Here is a 21,131-nt window from a genome sequence, read left to right as displayed (position 1 = left end):
ATGACTGGCTTTCTCTCATATTAATCTTAAAATTTGTGAGTAGTAAATCAGAAGATATCCATCTTATATTTCAGCACACATCCCCTGCAAAACACCTGAATCTGCCTGTTTTAGCTGAAAGTCAGTCTTCAGTCTACAAGTCATAATAAGTACTTGCGTCATAGATAACCTTGGATATTGGAAGATGTTTTTTTAAATGGTGGCTTTTGACATGATGTTCTCTCTTTTTTGTAGCAAATTGTTTAAATCTGTCCCTTTGTTTTCCCTTTTGTGAAAGGGATGCAACTGGGGTTATTTGGGATTTTTTGCTTACCCTTTTTCTTTCAGAAGTAGGAGAAATTACTAAGCCATTCAAGGTTAGTAAGGAGAGACAATACTTTCTATTAGACCTGCGAACATAGCTGGGGAAAAAACAGACCAGTTTTTGTGTTTATAAGTCTTTCTTTGGGTAATGTTTATAGATCATCTTGGAAACACAGTGTGCCTGTCAGTACTCACTTGTTTAAAAAATGAAAGTATTTTAAAATATCTGGAAAAAGCTGCATCTCTGACACAACTTACTGTGCACCAAGGAGTCCATGAATGCATAGCTCACATACATACATACAGATATACAGACAAAATGTTTAGTACATGCCTCTCCTCAGCCTGTTTTACTCAGTCAAAAAACCCCACCACACTCTGTTTCTCTGTTTGTAAGGCAGTCTTTCCTTTCCTTGACTCACCTTGGCAGCCCTTGCCCATGCCTGCTTAGGTCTAACCCAGCTGATTTCAACATTGGTGACCAGAGGCGTGTGTGGCACTGCAAGCAGAGTCGCCACAGGAGAGGAGAAAGCCTTGCTGCCTTTCCCCAGCAGTCATAGTTTGATACATCCCTGGGGCTGTGATTGCCTTTTCCACGGTTTCTCACACCTGTGTCTCCACTGTCAGTCAGCAGTTGATCAAAGCATCCGTAATGTTCTCTTCTGCCGTGGCCAGCTCCCTCTCCAGGTTATAGCTGCGTGCCTTGCAGTCTGTGTCTGCGCTTATGGGTGGGGCTCATATCACATCCTAGAAATGCTCTGTTCTTTCATGCTGGTTCTTGCTCACCAAATTCCAATTTCAACATCTTCTGTCATACCCCGATGCTTCTGTCTTCCCATTCCCAAATAAGCAGGAATCGTCACCACATTTCATTAGCTTAGCTGGAGCTTCTGAAAAACACAGATCTAAAAACCACGGATCTGGTGTCCTGGAGATATAAAGCTTAATGGTATAATCAAAGTAGTTGGTTTCTGCTTCTGTGGCTTCATAGCCCCTCCAGCCTGTGTCCCCATGGATGACTTCTGCAACTGATCCCATATTCTAAGCCAACTGTAAATCTCCAGTTGATTTCATGGGGCACTTCTTTAAGTGCAGCCTGGTCTGCCTGTTTCCATTTTAGTGCCTCAATGGTTCTTGTCTGACCCAGGGAATTAAGTGGAGCAGGCTTTCTCTCTGACTGGGGTATATACTTTTTGAAGCTGTATTTATAAATCCATTAATTTTAATTGTTTGGGAGCTCTCATCTGGGATTTCATGATGTGAATCCCTACCAGTAGGTTTCCATGAGGGCACTTTCACAAGAGAAAAGCCATTGACATTGATGGTCAAGGGTTCTTCAAAATTAGCTGGCCAGTGATGTGCATCAGTATGTACTTACACTGTTTCTTTGAATAGCAAGTAAGTTGCTGGTTTTTTCTTGCTCCTGAGGGTTTCTTTAAAAAACAGAAATAAAAAAGAAGGTAATCTGTAAGATTTCTCTTCCTCTCAATTCTCTTTTTATTTTGAAAGGAATATTTCATGCTTTTGCAGAGGGTGTATGTGTTTGACTCTTTGTTTTCTTTTGCTTTTTTTCCCTCTTCTGTCAAAATTCCGTCTCTGTTTTCCATCAAGGATATGTGAAAAATATTTTCAATATATATCATTAAATAGTTTCCTTGTTCTTATACTACTCCCTAGGCATCTGCTGCTGGCTGCTTTTGGAAACAGGATACTGGACTAGATGGACCTTGGTCTAACACAGTACAGCTGTTTTATTTTCTTAAATGCTGAATCATTTGTCACCAAAAAAAAAAAATATTTCTATTTATTTACTTGTATGCAGCTGCAGTGGCTCTTGAGAAGCAGAGTCTGCGGTTTGCTCTTGAGAATATGAAGACAAATTCAGAGGTGTACAACAGCTCATCTAAGTAATTACAGAAGTGTTCCTAATTGTAACCTTCTGTCGAGTGCAGAGGCAACGAGCATGTGGTGTAACAAAGTGAGTGACTCCTGGAAAATCTGGTTCTTTGGGAAGAGCTGGAGACCACAACAGCAGAGAAAAAGGGCAGCTACCCCAGCTTGTACTCCTGAGGGAAATACAGGGTGCCAGAGGGGGTCAAAATCTGCCCCAGTCTTGTTAGCTGTTGTTGCCACTGCTCAGTAAGGGGAATAGGAGAAAATTGGGGGACAGGAGATGTCCGAATTCCTTAATACCATATCAAAAGTGTGGGTGCTAGATATTTTATTAAATAGTTTTAGCAAAACTGTAAGGACCCACAGCTAGAACCTTTCACACTTCTTTTTGAAACTTGTCTTTTGACATAAATTTGATCCTGAAAAGTAATAAGAAGTTAATGGTTATGTTGTTGTTGTTTGCTTGGGCTTTTTTAAGAAGCAGACAGAAATGTAAACTCAATTGCCTTATGTTTATTGTTTTTTTTGGTTTTGGTTTTTTTTTTGCTATTCCATATTTATGTACCACTGAACTCATCAACACATTTGTGGTATGCTGCAGTAAACCCAAATGTTACTGTTATTAATGACACTGGACTAAGGAAAATGGTCTTACAATGAGAACTTGAAAGACAAATCTGAAAGGATTCCTGGGCATTAATTTTATCTGCTTATTTGGCCATACATAAATATGGAAGTTTTATTAGGATTAGGATTTGCTTTCCCAGAATTTTCAAACAATTTCTACATTTAGACACCAAAGTAAGACTTCTGCTTTACTTCCACAGTATTTTTACCCATTTTGTCATCATTAACTGATTTTGTAATGAAGTACATTCTCATTTGATTTAATTATTTACAAGACGGTTAGTGTTTTTTACTTAACTGAAGTTTTATTGCATGATGCATTCACCTTCTACCTTTATGTTCTTATAGAAATTTTGCAGACCTTCAGCCTTTATGTTACAAATCATCAGAGCATTTACAGATACTGGGCTTTGTTGACTTGTTGCTCAGGAGTTAGTTAAAGTTGGCTGAATAGCTGTCCTAAATACTTCCTGGCTGTAGTACTTGGAATAGCAGTTTTCACTTCTCTGGTGATGGTGCAGTAGCCAACAGGCAATATATTTTTATCTGACTCCACTGTCCTTGAAGCACTTACATTTTAAGGAGCGTCTAAGTGTATTTTTATTTTAGGTTTAAACAAAGAAAAAAAAATTCTGGATTACGATTATTTTTTTCCTAACTATAAGTTAGCTGAAGTTTGTAGGGATATCAGTGGTAGTCTCTGATCTGTTCATGAGCACGATCAAAAGACAAGACCGGATGCAGTTTGTTTCATATATAAATTACATTTCCAAATGGAAGACGATGTTTATCTGAAGTCCATTAAATAGGTGCTTATGTAGCTAATTATTTGAACACACAAGTCCAGGCTGGCTCACCCCATGTTTTGTGGGAACTGCCAGTGCTAAGGTAAGGGAGGCTGGGTTGGGTTGGATTGGATGGGGTTGCTGGCTTTTCTTCTGGTTCCTTAGAGATGGGCGCTGGTTTGTAGTCAGCACCAGCAATCCCACACCTCTCAGTACAGCTACTCGGGGATAATCTTCCTGGATAATCCTGCTGTCTTGTGGGAAGAGACAGTGGGAGCTGGGGACATTGAGTATTTGTGTGGTGTCAAACAGCTGAGGGACCTCACCAGCTTGCTGCTTGGATCCATGAGCCACGGTGCCTGCTTGGGTCATGCATGGGCACAGAGAAATGTCGCAAAGTGAGTCTCTCATTTCCAGACTGGCCAATCTCAATTACCTGTACTCTCCTACAGCCTTAGGGGGTTTGTGGGGGTTTTAAGGGTGTTGGTGAGCAGTGGCAACGACCATGTTTCTATCACAGCAGAGTTGTCATCATCCTCTTAGCTGCAGTCAGAGATCTGAAAAATACTTCATTATACATCTAGGCTCTAGTGTGTATGGGTGACTTTGTTTTTAGCAGCACACATAAAAGGTAGATTTAAAGTGTTAGGATCATGGTTTTGAGATCTTTACAGGTTATCATGTATTTGTGTGTCTGCAAGAAGTAGATGATAAATTGGCAGACAGCTGTTTGATGATACATAAATTGTTGTCTGGTACTCAAATAGCTTAACATTTTCCAACTGTGATCAGATGTGTCTGAAATTGTTCAGCTTTACTCCAAGAGAGCTGCAGTTCCTCATTAATTCTAGTACTCCATGAGTAGTTAACCAAGTCTGTGTAAGGCTTTGCATTTCCAAAGAGCTGTGTTTAATTGCCTAGCAATCGGCCTTTATGTTGGTGTTTTTATTAAATGCTGAGAGAAGTTCTTTGTATCAGACTTGCTGGTGTGTTTGTATTGTTTTCCTGTAGTCTCCAAACTGGTAATTCCACTTGTTAAACTGGGTTGGCTTTTGCAATCTCCTTTGTTGTGGGATTCTCCCTTGCTTCCCCCAGTACATTCCAGAAATTGTTTGCTTGAAGGCAACTCTATTTATAAGCTTGTTTCATTTCTGTTTGATGTTTGAAAAGGTTTTTCATAGCTCTTACCTTTTCTTTGGTTTCTATGATATGCTAATCAAATGTTCTTTAGCTACTTAAAACTGAACACTTTATTTGTTAAATATAATCAGCCAAAGGAGTCCTCCAGGCATGCACTGCCATTCTTTACTGTCTCTCTTTCATTGTTCTCAGGATTATAGCATGGGAAAATGAATAAAGTATGGTCTACAGTATGGGTGGTGGCTGTAGACATGATGAGCCTTTTACTGAGGCCTTCACACCTTTAAAGTTCATGATGTTTCTTCTTCTTAATGCACAGTTGACTTTTAAAGCTAATTTGGTACTTTCTATTCACTAAAACTTTAAGACGGAAACTACCGTTGATGAGAAGAATTCAGATAAATACTTGCTGATGAAACACTGGGTTTTCAGTGTGGGATGGTAAAGTAAAATAAATTAAAATCCTGTTGATATCTACTGAATATGAATATCTACAATTTCCATAAAAAAATGTTAACAGCACTTCTGTAATCTTAGTGTTGATTTTAAATTAATTAAAAGACTTTTCCCCCATTGGCAGTTTATTCCTTTGTAGTGAGGTTGTCAAGGAAGATTGAGATTATTTACTATATTCCACAACATCTTTTATAGGAAGGCAAGATACTTGTAATCAGTGTGCTTTAAAGGTATCTAAAAATCTAAAACCAAATGAAACTCTTTAATTGTAAATAATGATGTGCTTGAGATGCCTTCATGTTGAACTCATTTCCAAAGCAATCTCTGTGTCAGAAGCCGTAGTTTTAGAGAGATAGAGGTACTCCTATAAAACTGTTTGTATGTGATTGGTCTGCCTATATATATAATCCATTGATTCTGTAGCATTTGACTTGTCTGCCAGTGAATGGAAATGAGTGCAGTCCTTCCAACATCCTCCAGCTTTTACCTGTGTGCTTGCAATCGACTCAGCAGTGCCTCGGGTCAGAGCTTTGCCCTCATAGGAGGATGCTCCATCTGTCTCACAGGTCTTCTAGAGGATCCCGAAATGAGTTTTACGTTCCTGTACCATGTGTTTTGATACCCTGCTACTTACCCTACAGAACAGCTTATGTGCCCCCAAGACTGGCCTGAAGATGAGAAAACATCTTTGAAAGTAGATCTTCCTTTGGCTTTTATTGTTTTATTTACTTACTAAGTAGTATAGTTTAAGGATTTAATAGCCTGAAGAGTAATATTTTGTAAGCTTCCCTGCGAATGAGTTGTAGGAGATAAATGACAGTTTGTATCAGGATCTGTACCTTTTGGGCATGACTTTAGATTGCACGTGGCAAAGAAGACCTAACTCTAGTCTTTGTCTTGATAACATGCCAAAATAGCTTTCATTGCTACATGTGCTAACTTTTATGCAGCCACTGTTGACTGAGAATCCCTCTCTCTGCTGTGCTGGAAATAGGCTACTACAGCCTTGTTTAAATGGTTATAGTGTTTAAAATTTTATTTAATATGTTATTGTTAAATTGTAGAATCCTCTAAACTTCCTCCCACCTTCCCTCCATCCAGACACTGAATCCCCAGTGATTAAACAAGGGAGTTGACTAAACCCTGTCTAGTTGCTGGTTAGTGATCTCATATTTTGACTATTTCTCCTGATGAATGGTACCCATCTATCACAATTTTTCTTTGCTGAAAAGCAGCAGGATGGGAAAAAACCACTGAATTGGCCATTTAAATCCTTCTTTTCCAGACTGTCTGCAATTACAAAGGCTTTTTGAAAAATCTGAATCAAGATGGTTTCAATTATGAGTAACATTTCTAACCATACTGCACTCTAACCTGTATGTCCTTTAGGTTGAATCTGACATACCACAATTATTGTAATCACTTTATGATGTGAGCATCAGACAAATAGAAAATAGAAACAAATAGTGAATGGTTTCTGGCTGTGAAAGAGCCACTCTTGTGGAAAGCATGAGATCATTATGCATTTTTTTCTTCCATAAAACTTTGCTTTGGTTTGTAGAGTTTTAATTTAATGTATTCTTCAGCCTTGTGACATTTATAAAGAATATTTAAACCAAAGTCCTCTAAAGTAGCTGTGATGAATGAGTCTCCTGGGAGTAATGAAAATAATGGTTCAGCCACGCTGCCAGGCCAGGTGATGAGCCGAGTACCTTCTCAAAGTCCACGTGCAATTTTGAGGTCTTGGTGGTTGTGGTCTTTGCCTTCCTGCTCCAGAGAGGAAAGTTCTCAGCACTTCTGGTGTCTCTGTTCCTGCTTGGGAGCAGAGAGCGAAAAAGTGGTATAATCTCCACTTAAAGTTTCTCACTTGGTTGTTGTCGTCACTTTGGCATAAAAAGCAGTGACAGAAGCCTTGGCTGTGCTGTTGGCTCCTGACCGCATCCTGCCTCTTCCCTCCCAGCACCCAAACAAAAGGAAACATTTGACAAAAAGAGGTTTGATGGGACTCTCTGTCTTGTGACTCCTGCTCAGATAAGGTGCAGTTAGTGAAAACACTTTACCCACAAAGGAAAGTCATAAATTATGTTGTACTTTGGTTCCTGTTTGCAGAACAGTATTTCAGACCCTGACTTTGTTTCTCCTGAGAAGCAGATGAGCATGGTGCCAAACCTGTGAAGGCTTCCAGGAGATGGAACACTGAAAGTTGTCGGTTTGTCACTATTGCAGCAGAGCCTGCTTGTCTCCCATAGAAACTTTAGGAGGATGGAAGAACAAGTAAACAAAAGTGGTTCCTTTCTCCAAGTGAGCTTGCACATACTAGATGTTGTATGCCTGTTCATACTTGATGAACTTCTTTTCCCTGCTAAGAGAGTTAAAGGTGGGAAGGTATCATCTTCAAAATGCTAAAGAAAACAAATTAAAGTAGTCTGTGTTCATGTCAAATGGATCAATTCAAGTAATGACTTTTTTTCTTTCTGTGTAAACCACCGGGGCTTTGCTCTGACACTGCAAAGTCTTGGTACACTAGTACATGATCCCTTTCAATGTAATTTGAAGCAGAACAAAGTGTTTGCCTTGAAATTATGTTGATGTGCTTATAGCATTATATTCTCCAAAATGTTGTTTGGTAACTCTTTATTCCATCAGTGGAGTGTATCAGCTTTGAACATACAACAACTGCTTGTATTGAAGTATTTCTGGATGAATGGACCATCAGATTTCATTCTTTGCATGAATGTTTTGCTTACTACCATTGTGTTTAAATACTTTTATTGCTCCATAAATGCTTGGGGTTGCTGTGATCATTAGCCTTTGGTCAGGCATGTTGATGAGGCACACATGAGTGTTTTAATACTAACAAACAGTGTGCCATCATCATCTGGATTTAATCTTCCCCACCACTTTCCAAATAATATCCTCCTTTTCTGTGGTTTCTAAGTCTCTCAAAATGCAATTATCTGGGCTGAAACATTTCAATTACTGACTCAGAGTGTTTATTTAAAGTTTTGGTGAAACACTTCAACCATCTTTGAAAAACAGTTGAGATGTAAATACCTTTGTTTTCCTTCCACTTTTTTTAGACTGGCTTAATAATAAATTTGATTTCTCATTGTTTATAGCTGAACCTTGAGATCCAGCACCAGAAAGGTTGCTCTGATATCAGTAATTCGCCTTCTGCTATTTTTTGTGAAATTTCACTCAAATTTGGTCATTTTGTAAGTGTGAAAGCTCGGCATCCATGCACACTTAGCAGGGGCTGTGTGCAAGCAGGCAGATTGCACATGCACTCAGCTGTTTTCAGACCAGTGACACACCTCCGTCTGGTGTCAGGTGCTGGTGCCAGGAGCAGGGAAGAGGTAATGCTGAAGGTGAGGAAGTGGAGAAGTGCAGAGCTGGGATTTGGCCAGGTGAGCTGGGTAGGAGCCAAGAGTTGAGGAAAATGTATTGGAGATGTGCTGTCCAGGCAACATCAGTGTGTGCTCTCTTCCAGCCCTGTCCTTCCCTGTGTCTCAGTGTGAGGTGGCATGTGGAGGGGTCAGGTCTCCACCCAAAGGGTGCTGGTGCAGCAAGAGAGGCAGGCAGTGGCAGAGTTGGCAGGAGATGGGCTCTAGGTCACATGTTCACCTCTTCCTCTGGAAACCAGTGAGTGGGTCCCTGAAACTGGGATCTTTGCTGCTGCCATGTGGTGGGTGCACTCCCAAATCCCAAGGTGTCTAGTGAGGCATCTGCATGTGCCACATGGATGCAGCAGCAAAGTGAAAGGAGGACAGACACCTGCAGCCAAAAAGTGCAGGCACTTCTCAACTCTTTGACTGTATTTGGTCTCAGTTTATTCTGCGTAGAGTGGGAGTAGTACTGTCTAGTATCACAAGAAGACCAAGAAATTCATTCATAATTTTAGCAGAGCCATTCCTAATGATCCTGTAGAGCCAGCCCTATGCATAGGCCCAGAAAGGGAATGAGTAGCTTGCACTGAGGCCAGAAGGTAAGTGAACATGTGTTAGAGTATTGACAACTGACTGTCAGGGTTAAAAGAAATGCCATTTGACTGCTTATTTGCTGTGTGGGGAAGGCTGTGCAAAATAGCAGATGTGGTTATGTAATTGAGGTTGGTATCACTGCTTTTACTGATGAAGATAGGTACCAGGGAGATTGTCAGGGTATTCCAGTGTCATTGCCATATAATAAATGGTAGGCAGTCTAGTGTGTGTGTGTTCCTCCCAAAGTCATGGATATATGCCTTGGAAAACCTAGAGGCATTATTTTAATTTGAAATTAACCTAGAATTTTATTTAGTCAGTGCTGAATCTGTCTTAAGGAAGAGTATAGTTATCTGCTCCTTCAACACAGTATTGAGAAGGTATAAGCACTCTTGAGACCACAATCCCATATTCTAGTACTGGAATGAATATAGTATTCAGGGAAAGTAATAAGACATCCTAATGTGTCTTATCTTTTCTCATAACCGTGATTTAGCTGCCTAATTCTGTAAGCTTCCATTTGAGATAAATGTAACTGCATTATATTTCTTGCTATTTTTGCTAGATCTTCTGGAAGCTTCCTAATACCTGGTGGAAGAGGATAGATAGCCCTTCAGTAAAAAGAAAAGGGGGTGGTTTTTTAGCTTACTGGAATGCCAGGGCTTCATTCTTTCCTCTTGCTTGAATTTATGGACCTTTTACCAGTGTTCTTTCTCCCCCTTTTTTTAAGCTGATTTAGTTTGTTGGTTCTCTGGGTATTTCTCACTGCTAACTCTTATGTCCTGCTGCTTCAGAGCAGGGGGTCTCACTGCCCCTCTTGCTAGTAATGCTGTTTTCCCCATTCCCTGGAGTTCAAGAGAAATTCAAGACTGCAAGAAAAGATGGAAGCTAAAATGTTTCACTGATGTTAAGAAACCGATTCCCAGAAGAGGAGGAGCATGAACTGGGTGTAGAAGAGGTGAGGAAAGGTGCCCTATTTCCCCATGGCTTTTCAGGTCAGGTATACTTGATTGCTCTCTGTAGGCAGCCCCACAGTAATATGGTATCTTTAATCTCAATAATTTATTTGCTGCTTCTCAGCAGTTATAAAAATTAAGGAGGATTTTATATGTGATTCTTCCTTGAAAATGCATATATATTAATTTTTAGGTGTTTATTTCTTTAATTTTTCTTTGTTTTCAAGAACTTTCCTGGTGTCAGACTCCAGCCCTTGCTGGCTGGTCCTAGGAGCAAAGCTGATGATTTATTAATAATGCAGCTGCGGTGCCAGCGCTGCCACTGAGAGTGGGTAAACACTCCTCCTCTGCAGAGGGACAAGACTCTGTACTTTTCACCTCTGCAGTTATGTAAGGTGTCCTTGGCCATCTGTGTATTTAACTTGGCCCTTGCTTTTTCCATTTGTTTACAAAATGGTTGGCCATGAAAGTGTGAAACCCCCAACAGAGAAGAGTCCCTGGGAGCCCCAGCAAATAGATGGGTGCATGGTGCATAGTCCTGAGGAGCAGCACCGGCACTCTCCAATGACATGTCAGGTCACCTGGTAGCAGTTCAGGGCTGCTGGGCATCCTGCTTGAGAGCTGGGGGCTGTGGTATGCTGCTATCCAAGGCAGTCACTTGCTTCTGGTGTACGTCAGGTCTGCCCTTCTCAGTAGTACACCAGTGGATCCCTTAGTATGTCAGGGACTTGTGACATCATACTGATGACCTTATCCATATGGTGAGACTATTCCAAACAATAGGCCTTTTCCAATTCACGTTTAATTCACTACAACTCTCAGGTGAAACTCTGAGGCTCCTTTGGCCAGGTGAGTTGCTGTAGGAGGCCAGTGGAGTCAGTTTCATAGCACTCTACTCCCATTTTCTTTCTGACCTAGTCAACCAGGCTCCTCAATGCCAAGGCATATCTTCTGCTCCTTTTTGATGCCGCATAACTGATTCTATGGCTTTTCCTGAGGTGCATTAAGATTCCTGGTTGTTGGTGAGGGAACCATTGCCGGCACACCAGTCTGTTGTGTGGTCCTTGCTGGGCTTATGGGCATCCCATCAGCAAAGACCTCTCCCCGTTACTCGCTATTTCTTTTCTGACTGGAGATGGTGGAGGATATGTGCTATGGACATTGGAGGATGAAGTCTCTGTGCTGAGCCACAGTGCCTTTCCTTTACAGGCCACTTAGAGAGAAATAAGGTGTCTCAAGGCTTGACTGTCAGTTCTGCAGTTACCCTTGCCTGCCTTATCACTGCGAAGTGGTGTTTCCTAAGCAAGGAATTTAATCTCAGTCTTGTTCATATGAGCAAGCTTGCATTAAAGTCAGCATATATCTGCTTGAAGGTTTTTATGGGAATTGGAAAGGAGGTGGGGAAAGAGATATGTCAGGAAGTGGTGCTGTGCCGTACCCATCTTCTTGTTTGGTGTTCTGCTGTTCTGCTACACCACTGTTGTCTTTTCTCTTGCCAGCTGCCCTCTTACCAGAGGACAATTTACCTCTCTTTGCTGGGATTAATTCTGGAATGGCTACTTTTGTCTGCTCTCGAGATATTGAGAAAATTTGAAGAAAACTGCCTCTTATCAAGCTCTTTTCTTCTTTTACAGTTCAGTCAAGTTAAATTTAATGTATGTTGTTTACCAGCAAAAATCTGTGTCACCTTGACTTACTGTGTGATCCAGCCCGCAATTCACACATTTCTTCTCTGTCTTCCACAAACACACTCAATCCTTGAGATGAGCAGGTGTGTTAAAGCTGCCCAGCCAGCAGTTAACTATGTGTAATGCTCTATCCTGAGACTCTGTGAAGGTTTTAGATATTTTTTTCTATACTGCAGGAATCAGTGAATATGTTGACTTGTCTGGCTGGGCAGAGTTGGAGGGCTTAAATCACTGCTCTGCTTCTGAAAGCCATCTTGAGTCCCATGGCAGGCTGCCTCCAGTCCTCCCACAGGGGGGCTGTGTTTGTTGCAGCCCTGCACAAGGCAGCTTCACGCCAGGTGAAGACTCTCACCACCCATGTAATAGAAATCAGACATCTGAGGAATTTCATCTGAAGAGGTTATGCTTCCCTCCACTTCCTTTATGTTCATTCTGTTGGGATTTTCCCTTATACTACTACCTGTTGGTTGTCTTTCATTCTGTGGAAGTTGTCTGTGTGCATTAGAGTGAAGATTTATTTCAAGGATTGTCCACATTTCCTTGTGATGTACTGCTGGTCAATGCTGTTAGCCAAACATGAAGCTAAGGTAAGAATAACTGGTTGATTTTGAGTGCCAGTGGAGGGGGGAGAATGAGAAAAGAAAAACAAAAGGAGCTACATAATTGGAGAAGAAATAATCTCTTTTGCCCTATTATTCTCAAATTATTTTCAAGGCAGTAAACACAGAAATAAAATAAAATGATATTAAACTGTTGTCTCTTTGAGTTTTCTGCTTATTTGTTAGAATAATCTCGAGGATGTTTGTCAAACAACTTAGAATTTTGTAAATGGTTTGGGGTTTTTTGGCATCTGCAGTATCTGCCTGATTTCTTTGTCTTCTAAGCAATTTAATATTGAGTACACTTCCCTTGATATTGCAAGGCAAATTATTAAACCATTCTCTATAGCTATGCTCAACATTTGTTTGAAAGAGCATCTTGAGAGACTCAGAGCTCTTTGTGCATTGCAAATGTGCTCTTCAATAGAACATTTTGTCTTTTTCCATTTAAATAAATATCTCCTATTAAGTCTTTAGTGGTAAGACTCTTACATCATTTAGACGTTCCATCTTTTTGTAAGGCTTCCATTTTTGTTCAATATTTTTCTATTTTTTCTGTCAGTTACAGGCAGTTCTTGTTCTCCACTTTTATGAATAAAATGATCAATTTTATTTTAGTTTAGTTTAGTTTATTACAAAAAATTGAAGTCATTAAAAGAGTAGCTAATGGGTTTTCTTAGCTTGTTGGGAACAGACTGAATTCACCTGAGAATTTTTTTCCTTCTTTCTTTTCTACCTTAAAGTAGGAAAGTGAATTTGCCTTCTACTTTTTCTTGAAACGGAAGTGTGTAGGTGCGTATAAATATGTATGCACACTCACTAACTTTGGTGGGTGGATTTGCAAGGTGGCTTTAAAAATACAGAACTAAGTTCTCAGCGATGTTTTAAAGTTGTTTTTAAGTTGTTTTTGTTGGTAGCTTTTCTCTGTTGTTTTTTTCCTTGCCAGGAAAACAGATCCATGGCCGAACCATTTCAAGTGTAATATAAGAGATGCTTGTGTTGCTTTGAAATACATTTTTTCCTTTAGGTCCTTGTGTTTGTAAGGCGTATGGCAAATAGTAAGGCTGAGGTATTTGAATTCAGCATCAAAAGCTTAATATTTCTATTAGTAGTACAGTTTAGTCTTTTTGAATTATTTTTCAATTTCACAAATAGTTCAAGATAAGGGATCTTATTCTGGTCTCAATTTCTTTCTACAAAATTATATAAAATTCTACTTAGGCTGAAAAATTGTGTTTTCATATGCATACGTGTTTTCAAGGCAATGTACTCTACATGCAAAATTATGCAAAATGAAAAAAATATTGAATTTTTTCGTATGCCTTAAGGCAGAAATAAAATGCTACGTTACATTTTTTAAAATCTCTGACTAGTCATTCTTAAGGCTTAACTAAATCCCCTAAGTCCTTGGACATATGCATAACTTTATGAGCATGTGTAGTCCTACAGATTGTGTGAGGTGGTGCATATTCACAGCAAGTGCAAAGGGAATACTTTAATGGGGCTGTAGTGTCTGGTTTTTTACTTCCTGAGTGAAGTTAGGAAGCAGATTGACCTGCATAGGAAAATTGAATTCATGGATTGTGATGTAAGAGGGAAATGCTTTTCAATTCAGTCCAAACTGAAGTCTGAGGGTTTTCCATGAGTGTTGAAATTACTGTTGGTGATTGAACTCTCTTGTACTAAAATATGTAGGGAAATGCATGCATTCAAATCCTGTAGAATGAGAGGAATCATCCCTCTCTGTGTGAATAGTCGGTGTTTTCTTTAGTGTCTTGGGGCTTTTTTCCTTTTTGATATTTCTGCATCTGAAAAATAACTTTTGAATTGGATGTTTTGGGCTCATGGAGTTAGTGTGGCTGTCTATGCATAGGAGCAGAAGCTTTAGTGTCTCAAAATACCTACCCTCCTATTGCTGGGTCTGTTTTTAGCCTCAGGGAGCACAGGATTATCACAATTGAAAAGTTCCTGGTTTATGAAATACTGAAATTTTTTAATTGATTGGGTGAGGCCACACATGTTCCCAACCAGAATTTGCTGAAAGGCTGCTGAGGAGGAATCCCAAAAGAGAAAAAAACCAGTTTTTGCTCTTGACAGGAACTCTTCCAAAGAGGTATTTATGGCTTAGGTACCACCCCAGCTGCTGACACTGCTGTCTTTGTGGCTATTCTTGCTATGTGCTGCCACCACCCTGGACAGTGACCTGTGCTAGCTCCCACTCTGCTGGGGTTTGAACAGTGTGTAATATCCTCAGCAGGCAGTGTTTAGCTAAGCAGCATGCCCACAGCTGTAAAGGCATTACTGTTTTAAAATGTGTTCTGATCTTTACAGGTGCAAGGCATGCAGAAAATTGCAAAAGTTTTTTTTTTTTTTGATTGGGAGGGGTAGTTGTGGCATCAGGTGATTATTACTTTTTAAAAATTTGTGTGTGTCTTTTCTAACTCCAGCAAATGTTTAGATCTCATGGTGTCTATCTGGAAACCAGAAAACCTTTTTTCCCTTCATAGTACCAGTTGCTCAGATGCCTTCTAAAACCATTTATGTCTGGAAGTCATATACTTCTCTTCTTTTCCCTTTAGACTGCATATTCAGTCTTGAGACAATTTCATCTGCATTTTAGGTTTAGCCTGTTTTCTTAAGGAAACAGGTTTTGCATAACTGCACTGTCCATACTTTTGCCAGCATCACCCTGTCGCCCTAATAACTTCTGAACAATGTAGCCAACTTCAAGCAAAGTTGCTAGAAGCAGACATCTCAAAGACATATCTCAAAATTCTTACTGGTTATGCAAAAATCTGTGTCTGGGTGGAAGAGAGATTCAGAGTTTTCCCCTATTAAGGAAAGGGCAGGAGCAGGCACTAAGCCCTCCCAAGTGTGGTCTGCCAGCAGCGTGCATGTCTTGGCCAGCTCCTCAGGACACACACGGCTCCAGTGAGTTATAATTATCCTGTGAGTTGTTTCCTGGGCTATAGTTAGAAGAGATGGGAGGGTGCTGTGGGGGAGAGGGAAGGAGGGAAGTGGGGTACGGTAGGAAGGTGGGAAGTTACAGAGAACACAGTTGAGTAGGGGGAGCTGGAAGCACCCTGTGGAGTGATGTTTGTAACAAGGGACAGAGGTCTGCAAGGCAGCAGGCCTCCTGCTTTCTGCTTCTCATTGGATAACCTGTTTTTTAAAGGCGTGTCAGATGTTAGGCTACAGTGTGAGGTGGGGGAGTCATGCTCTGTTATTTCCCACTACTAGCATCAATAAACTGCCTGAAATTCCGTGCCTGAGCAAAATAATTCTGGAAGCTTTAGTTGATTCTTGCCTTAAGAGGTAGAAGAAACAGTCTTTTGCCTTTTCTTTTTTTTCCCAAACATATTGCTTTTATGAAATATAATTTTAATAAGTAAAAGCATACTCATTATTATACATAAGCAATTCCCAAGCTTGAATTAATTATTGGTATTGTTACTATTAGAGTAAAATACTGAAAGAAGTTGTGAATTTATGAAATATTCAAAGACAGGAAATGGATCCTTAGGGTGTTAACATTCAAAGTTATGGGGTGTTACTTCTACATTCACCTCATTTTGCTTATTTTAAATTTAAAATTCTAAGCACATATCGAGCTTTTTAATATACTCTAGTCTGTGGGCTGTCTTGTGGCATTGATCTTAGACAAACTACCTGTTGTTTTTAATGGGAAAAATCTCTTGATTAAAAAAAAAATAAAATAAAGAAGCCAATGGTGTGACATGGCTTGTTAAGGGATGTGTTTTTGAAATTAAGCCAGTCAGGTAGCAGCTCCCGAGACCATTGCCCCTGCAGAAGCGGAGCCTTTCTTTGCTGTGCCCTAGTGTTGGGCACTGAAGTCCTTCGAGTTCCCAGCTCCTCAATGCACCCTTTCCCTCTCCCAGTGCTTTGCTAGAATGAAACCTGTTGGACAGCCTGACACAAGCCACAGCATGATCTATCTGGATAATTAGCAGTAGAAAAGTACTTTTTCTGTTAAAAATTTCTATTACCTGACTGAAGTGTGATGTTGGGCAATAGGCTGGTCAGCTGTAGAGGACAAAGGCAGAGAAATAAAGGCCAGAGTTAGGTACCATCCTTCCTGGATGAGGGGGAGTAACAGACTGCTGGGGGTGTAATCTGATGTCAGTTCATTGTTCCTATCCATTGCAGATAAGGAGACAGCTCATTGAAAGTGATTTTTTAGCGTGAACTCCCATGGGAAGTGCACAACCACTTATGATGTGCTTGTTGATAACCTTCACTTCATGGGTGACAGGAGTTTCTAGGGACCCAGTTTCAAACCAATTTGTCTGTGCCCTCAGTTTCAGAACTCAGACTCGTAGCTGGGAACAGGTTAAAAGTTGTAAGAAGCAATTACTTTTCCCTGCTGCCTGCCTTATCCTGCTGAGGGATGTGTGCCATCCTGTGCCAGAGGGACTGAATGTCTGTGGAACAGCTCCTAAACTACTGTGGTTTTCAGATGAAGCAAGCCTTGCTCCAGAGGCTTGATATTGATGTGCCTGAAAGTTAAAGTACTTGATTTTGTCTCTGCATTTGTGATGATGTGGCCTTCTAGCATAGCAGTTTTTTACAAAGTGGACTCTTTGATGGTCACCCAACCAATACGTTGAATACGCCTGCGTGTTGTGTACAGTTGCCTGTTCTGCTTTTTGGCTGATATGGGCTGTCATGTCAACTGGACTTCACATTTGACTTTTTAATAAACAAAAAATTTCAGGGTCAATATAATTTCATTTGACTGAGATGATACTACGAGTTTGAATTTTTGTTTGTGCAGTGAGCAGTAGCTGGGAAATGGAGCTTTTGGAGAAAAAGGAATGAAAAATTCCTTATAGGTGTTTTCCTGCTGCCATTGTAGGTCCAAAAAGTAAAAAAAAGCCGGTCTCAAAATTTATTTGATTTTGGTAGAGAGGGCAGATTAATTTACTCACTATTTTCAGTGCTCATTCCACTGCAGTTTATTTTGGGTCATTTAATTTCAACAAGGCTTGATCTGTTTAGAGGGCATTCTATAGCAGTGTGGCGGGACCACACAGCTCTTTTACAGTATGTACGTTCATTGCTAACCGGGAGCTCAAAAAACTGGTAAACGATGCACAGACATGAATAACTTCAGAGAGGACAGTACATTTTTGTATGGTAGGATTATTTTGAAAGTTTTCAGAAACAACCAATCTTTTGTGCACTGTGGGTTGCTTTGCAGAGCTTGAAGTGATGAAGTGTGCTTTCAGAAGTAAGACTGGAGGTCTAGCTGAAAGCACTCTTCACGTTTAAGGTACTTCAGAAGCCACTGGGTATGAGAGTTGCTCTCAGTCCTTGTTTAAGGAACATTTTTGATTCCAGAGGTTGATATTTCCATCAGATTCAGGAGTTTGATATGGTTTTCTGTTTTAATTTTTAGATTTGCTGTAGGAGCCATTCATATACAAAATAGGGTAAGGTAAAATAGATCTCAACTGAAAATGTCTAAATCAGTTGGCCTCATCAGCCAACAAAAAAGCATATGCTCATTGTCTGTGCTGAATCTGCTCCAGTTTAGCCTTATGATGGTAAAGGCCATATTCCTCCCCAAATGAAAGAGCCAGCTTTCTTTTGTGTCCATCAAATCATGACTGTTTATGGTTCTGCTCATGCCAGCTGACAAAGTAATGTTCCTTTTGTGTAATTCATTAAATCAGGCAGCATTAGTGATTCTCTAAACAGAAGGAAGGCATGATGTCCTGAAAGTGGCTGCATCTGTATTAGGAGGTTAAAACAGCACTGAGACCATTGTTCCTGAGTGTTGAGACCATTGCTTTTTCTTAAATTTTTAGTTTTCTTGCATTTTCTGTCTTTGTCTGTTTAGCATACTCCCAGCAGCAGCCAGAGGCAGTTCAGGAAAGGGCTGTTCTTAATTGTTTAATAGTGTGGAAATAGCTGTTTGCATTCCCATCAGCCTCGACACAGGAGAAACTTCCTGAACATGTTTAATTCACCCTTGAACAGCTAGTTATGACATCCTTGTAGCAAATTAGCTGCAGAATCCATGCTGTTTTGGCATCTAAGTCAAAAGCATTAACAGTAACGCTAGTTTTGGGACATTTGAAGCCTGTTGAAAGTTTTTTAGCAGTGTATGTGTGTGCATACACAGTGTCAGTCTATGTTTGTACTGTGTAATATTCCTACATAGGAATCTGGATGCTTTCTTGACTCTAGAAGGATATTCCTGCTTGTGTACAAATAGTAAAGCCCTAATACAGTAAATGGGAAGTTTACAAAGCACATCTTAAAAAATCTCAATTTGGAAACAACTTACAGGAGTGTATCCAATGCAGTTTGACTAATGCTTTAGGCCCTCTAGTCACAGCTCTTAAAATTCTATATTTGTTTGTGAGCCATGTCATCAAGGAGCTTCTGATCTCAGCAAGTCCTGCCCTGCAGCTGCACAACCTCCTGGTGCACCCTACAACTTCCTTTCTGGGGGAAAATATATCAGTGCCACTCTTCCTATGTTTGGGGTCAGCTTGTACCTCCATCTCCTCTAACCCAAGCCTCCTCAAGATGACAGCCCACCTATATTTTTATTGTCCCTTATTATCTATAACTGTCTAAAAACTCCTGCTTTCATGTTGATTGGAGCTCTCCTTTTGCTGTGTACCTTCAGATTTAGATCCATGCACTGCTTCTAAATTTAGGCTGTAAAAGTACCACCTTTACTTCTGTTCTTTTGTACTTGAATGGAAATAGTTCAAAGTTGCGCTGATGTAATAAAAACAGGAGGCTGGAAGGCAGTGAACTGGAATAGGGATGAATGTATGAGAGAACACAAGCAGAGAGTGGCAAGTCTAGATCCTCACTGCCATGATCACACAATTATTTTTAATATGATGTACTTAAAAGCTGCATTTCTCTTAAAGAAGGTTTCAATTTGTTATTCATCATGAGATGTCATTTCATAAAAAACTTTTATGTTACGATAACACCAGATACTCTAGCCAGGATGTCATGAGAGGTAGTTCAGCCAGTCTGGACAGTTCTGAGATTATTAATTGTACAACAGTGATCTGTACTTAACAATGAAAATGCTGATTCACAGCCTTTCTCTTTTTTTTTTTTTCTGTGGCTAATGGCCTTAATGAGAGGTGGTGGGCTGAGGCAGAGCTCAAGGCCATCAGCTCCTCACAGCCCTCTACATAGTTCCCAGGAAACACCTTGTGTTTCATTAGTTCTTGATTAGTTTATGATGTAATATTTTGCACGAAGGCATTAAAATATCATCAAAAGCAGCCAACTGATTAGTGTGGCTTCTTTTTCCAGGGTCGTTGTACAAGGGAGAACTGCAAGTACCTTCATCCACCAACACATTTAAAAACTCAACTGGAAATCAATGGCAGGAACAACTTAATTCAACAGAAGACTGCAGCAGCAATGCTCGCCCAGCAAATGCAGTTCATGTTTCCAGGGACACCACTACAGCCAGTGGTAAGTATGTTTCTCTGATGGTCTTAATGGTAAGTAAAGGTGAAGACTCTATTGACCTGCAAAAATCTGAATTTCTCTAAATAGCATCAATAAAAATATTTCTTGTCTGTTTACTTAAGGAGTGGTCAAGATTCTAGAGATATGCTCCTTTATATTTGCATTTCAAGATGTAATGGAGTGTTGCTGTGGACTTGATTTATTTTTCTTTTATCCCATAATAATTTGCATCTTTTTCCTCTTTTTCCCCCCCTTAATGCATTTCATATCATGTTTTCAAGATTTTTACCTGTAATCCTTCTGGAGGTGAAAATTTATATAATAATAATAATAATTTGCTAGTAAGTAAATGGAGTAGGAGTACAAAGTTTCTCAGGAGTCTATGGGTTTCAATGGCTTTAAATATTATTTAATCCCAGTACCAAAAACAAAGGTTAATGGGTAGCATTTTTTTACTCTGTTGAAGTCTGAAATGACCGAGGATAGGACAGAGAATTGGTGGTGCATGCAATTAACAAACTCAGTGTTTTGTCTTGAGGTGCCTGGGACACTTCAAATCCAGGTGATATGGAACTAGAGTCTGGCATGCATGAATAGCGTCTTTGGAAATGCAGTTGCTCTGGGCAGCCCTTGCAGTTGGGCTCCTTAATGTAGCATGCTTCCAAAGCATGGTTTGGCAGGTAATTTGAATTAAACTTTTCACACATGGCTGCTAATGATGTTTTTTCGATCTAAATTCCTAGTGTAAAGCATCCCACTGGGGTGGGTTTTTTTTCTCTAACCTGAGGCATCTGGAGGTTGGCATCAACTTCTGCAGTGTGTTTCCAAGGTCCGTTTTTAGTTTATCACAAGACATGGGCACTCCTAATTACTATTTGTTTGGCTTGTTCCAGACATCAGCATTTGGATTAGATTATTTACTTTTCAAAGTGCCTTTGTCTTTCCGTGGGCTACCACAGAAGTCAAATGTAGGTATCTCAGAAGAAGACATCTGCTTTTGGTCACTGGAAGCTCACCCCAGATGCCTTTTTCAATAATGCCTTTTTATACTTGAAACATCTGCTGTCAGGTGGGATTGGGAATTGAGTGTCAGGACTCCCTGAATTTCTGGTACATGTTCATCAAATTATGTCTGGTGATGCTGGCCTCCAAATGCATCTTGATATTTCTTGGGGATTTACTGCTCAAGTTTTCATCAGAAAAAGTTTTGATAGAGTAATAGATTCCA

The 21,131-nt window shown here is 40.0% G+C and overlaps 1 protein-coding gene across 5 annotated transcripts in view; it reads left to right on the top strand.

The window, feature by feature from the left end:
- Positions 1–21,131, top strand: part of MBNL2 (muscleblind like splicing regulator 2) — a 106,506-nt gene that overhangs the window by 52,790 nt on the left and 32,585 nt on the right. For all 5 annotated transcript variants that reach the window (XM_058832710.1, XM_058832691.1, XM_058832700.1 and 2 more), the window contains one exon: positions 19,742–19,906. In XM_058832710.1, coding sequence (XP_058688693.1) covers positions 19,853–19,906 — 54 coding nt within the window. In that variant the 5' untranslated portion in view covers positions 19,742–19,852. The remainder of the gene's footprint in view (positions 1–19,741; positions 19,907–21,131) is intronic.

Source organism: Poecile atricapillus, chromosome 1 (assembly GCF_030490865.1).
Source record: "Poecile atricapillus isolate bPoeAtr1 chromosome 1, bPoeAtr1.hap1, whole genome shotgun sequence".
Classification (NCBI taxonomy): domain Eukaryota; kingdom Metazoa; phylum Chordata; class Aves; order Passeriformes; family Paridae; genus Poecile; species Poecile atricapillus.
The sequence above is the reverse complement of the archived record's forward strand: the minus strand, read 5'-3'. Positions and strand labels throughout refer to the sequence as shown.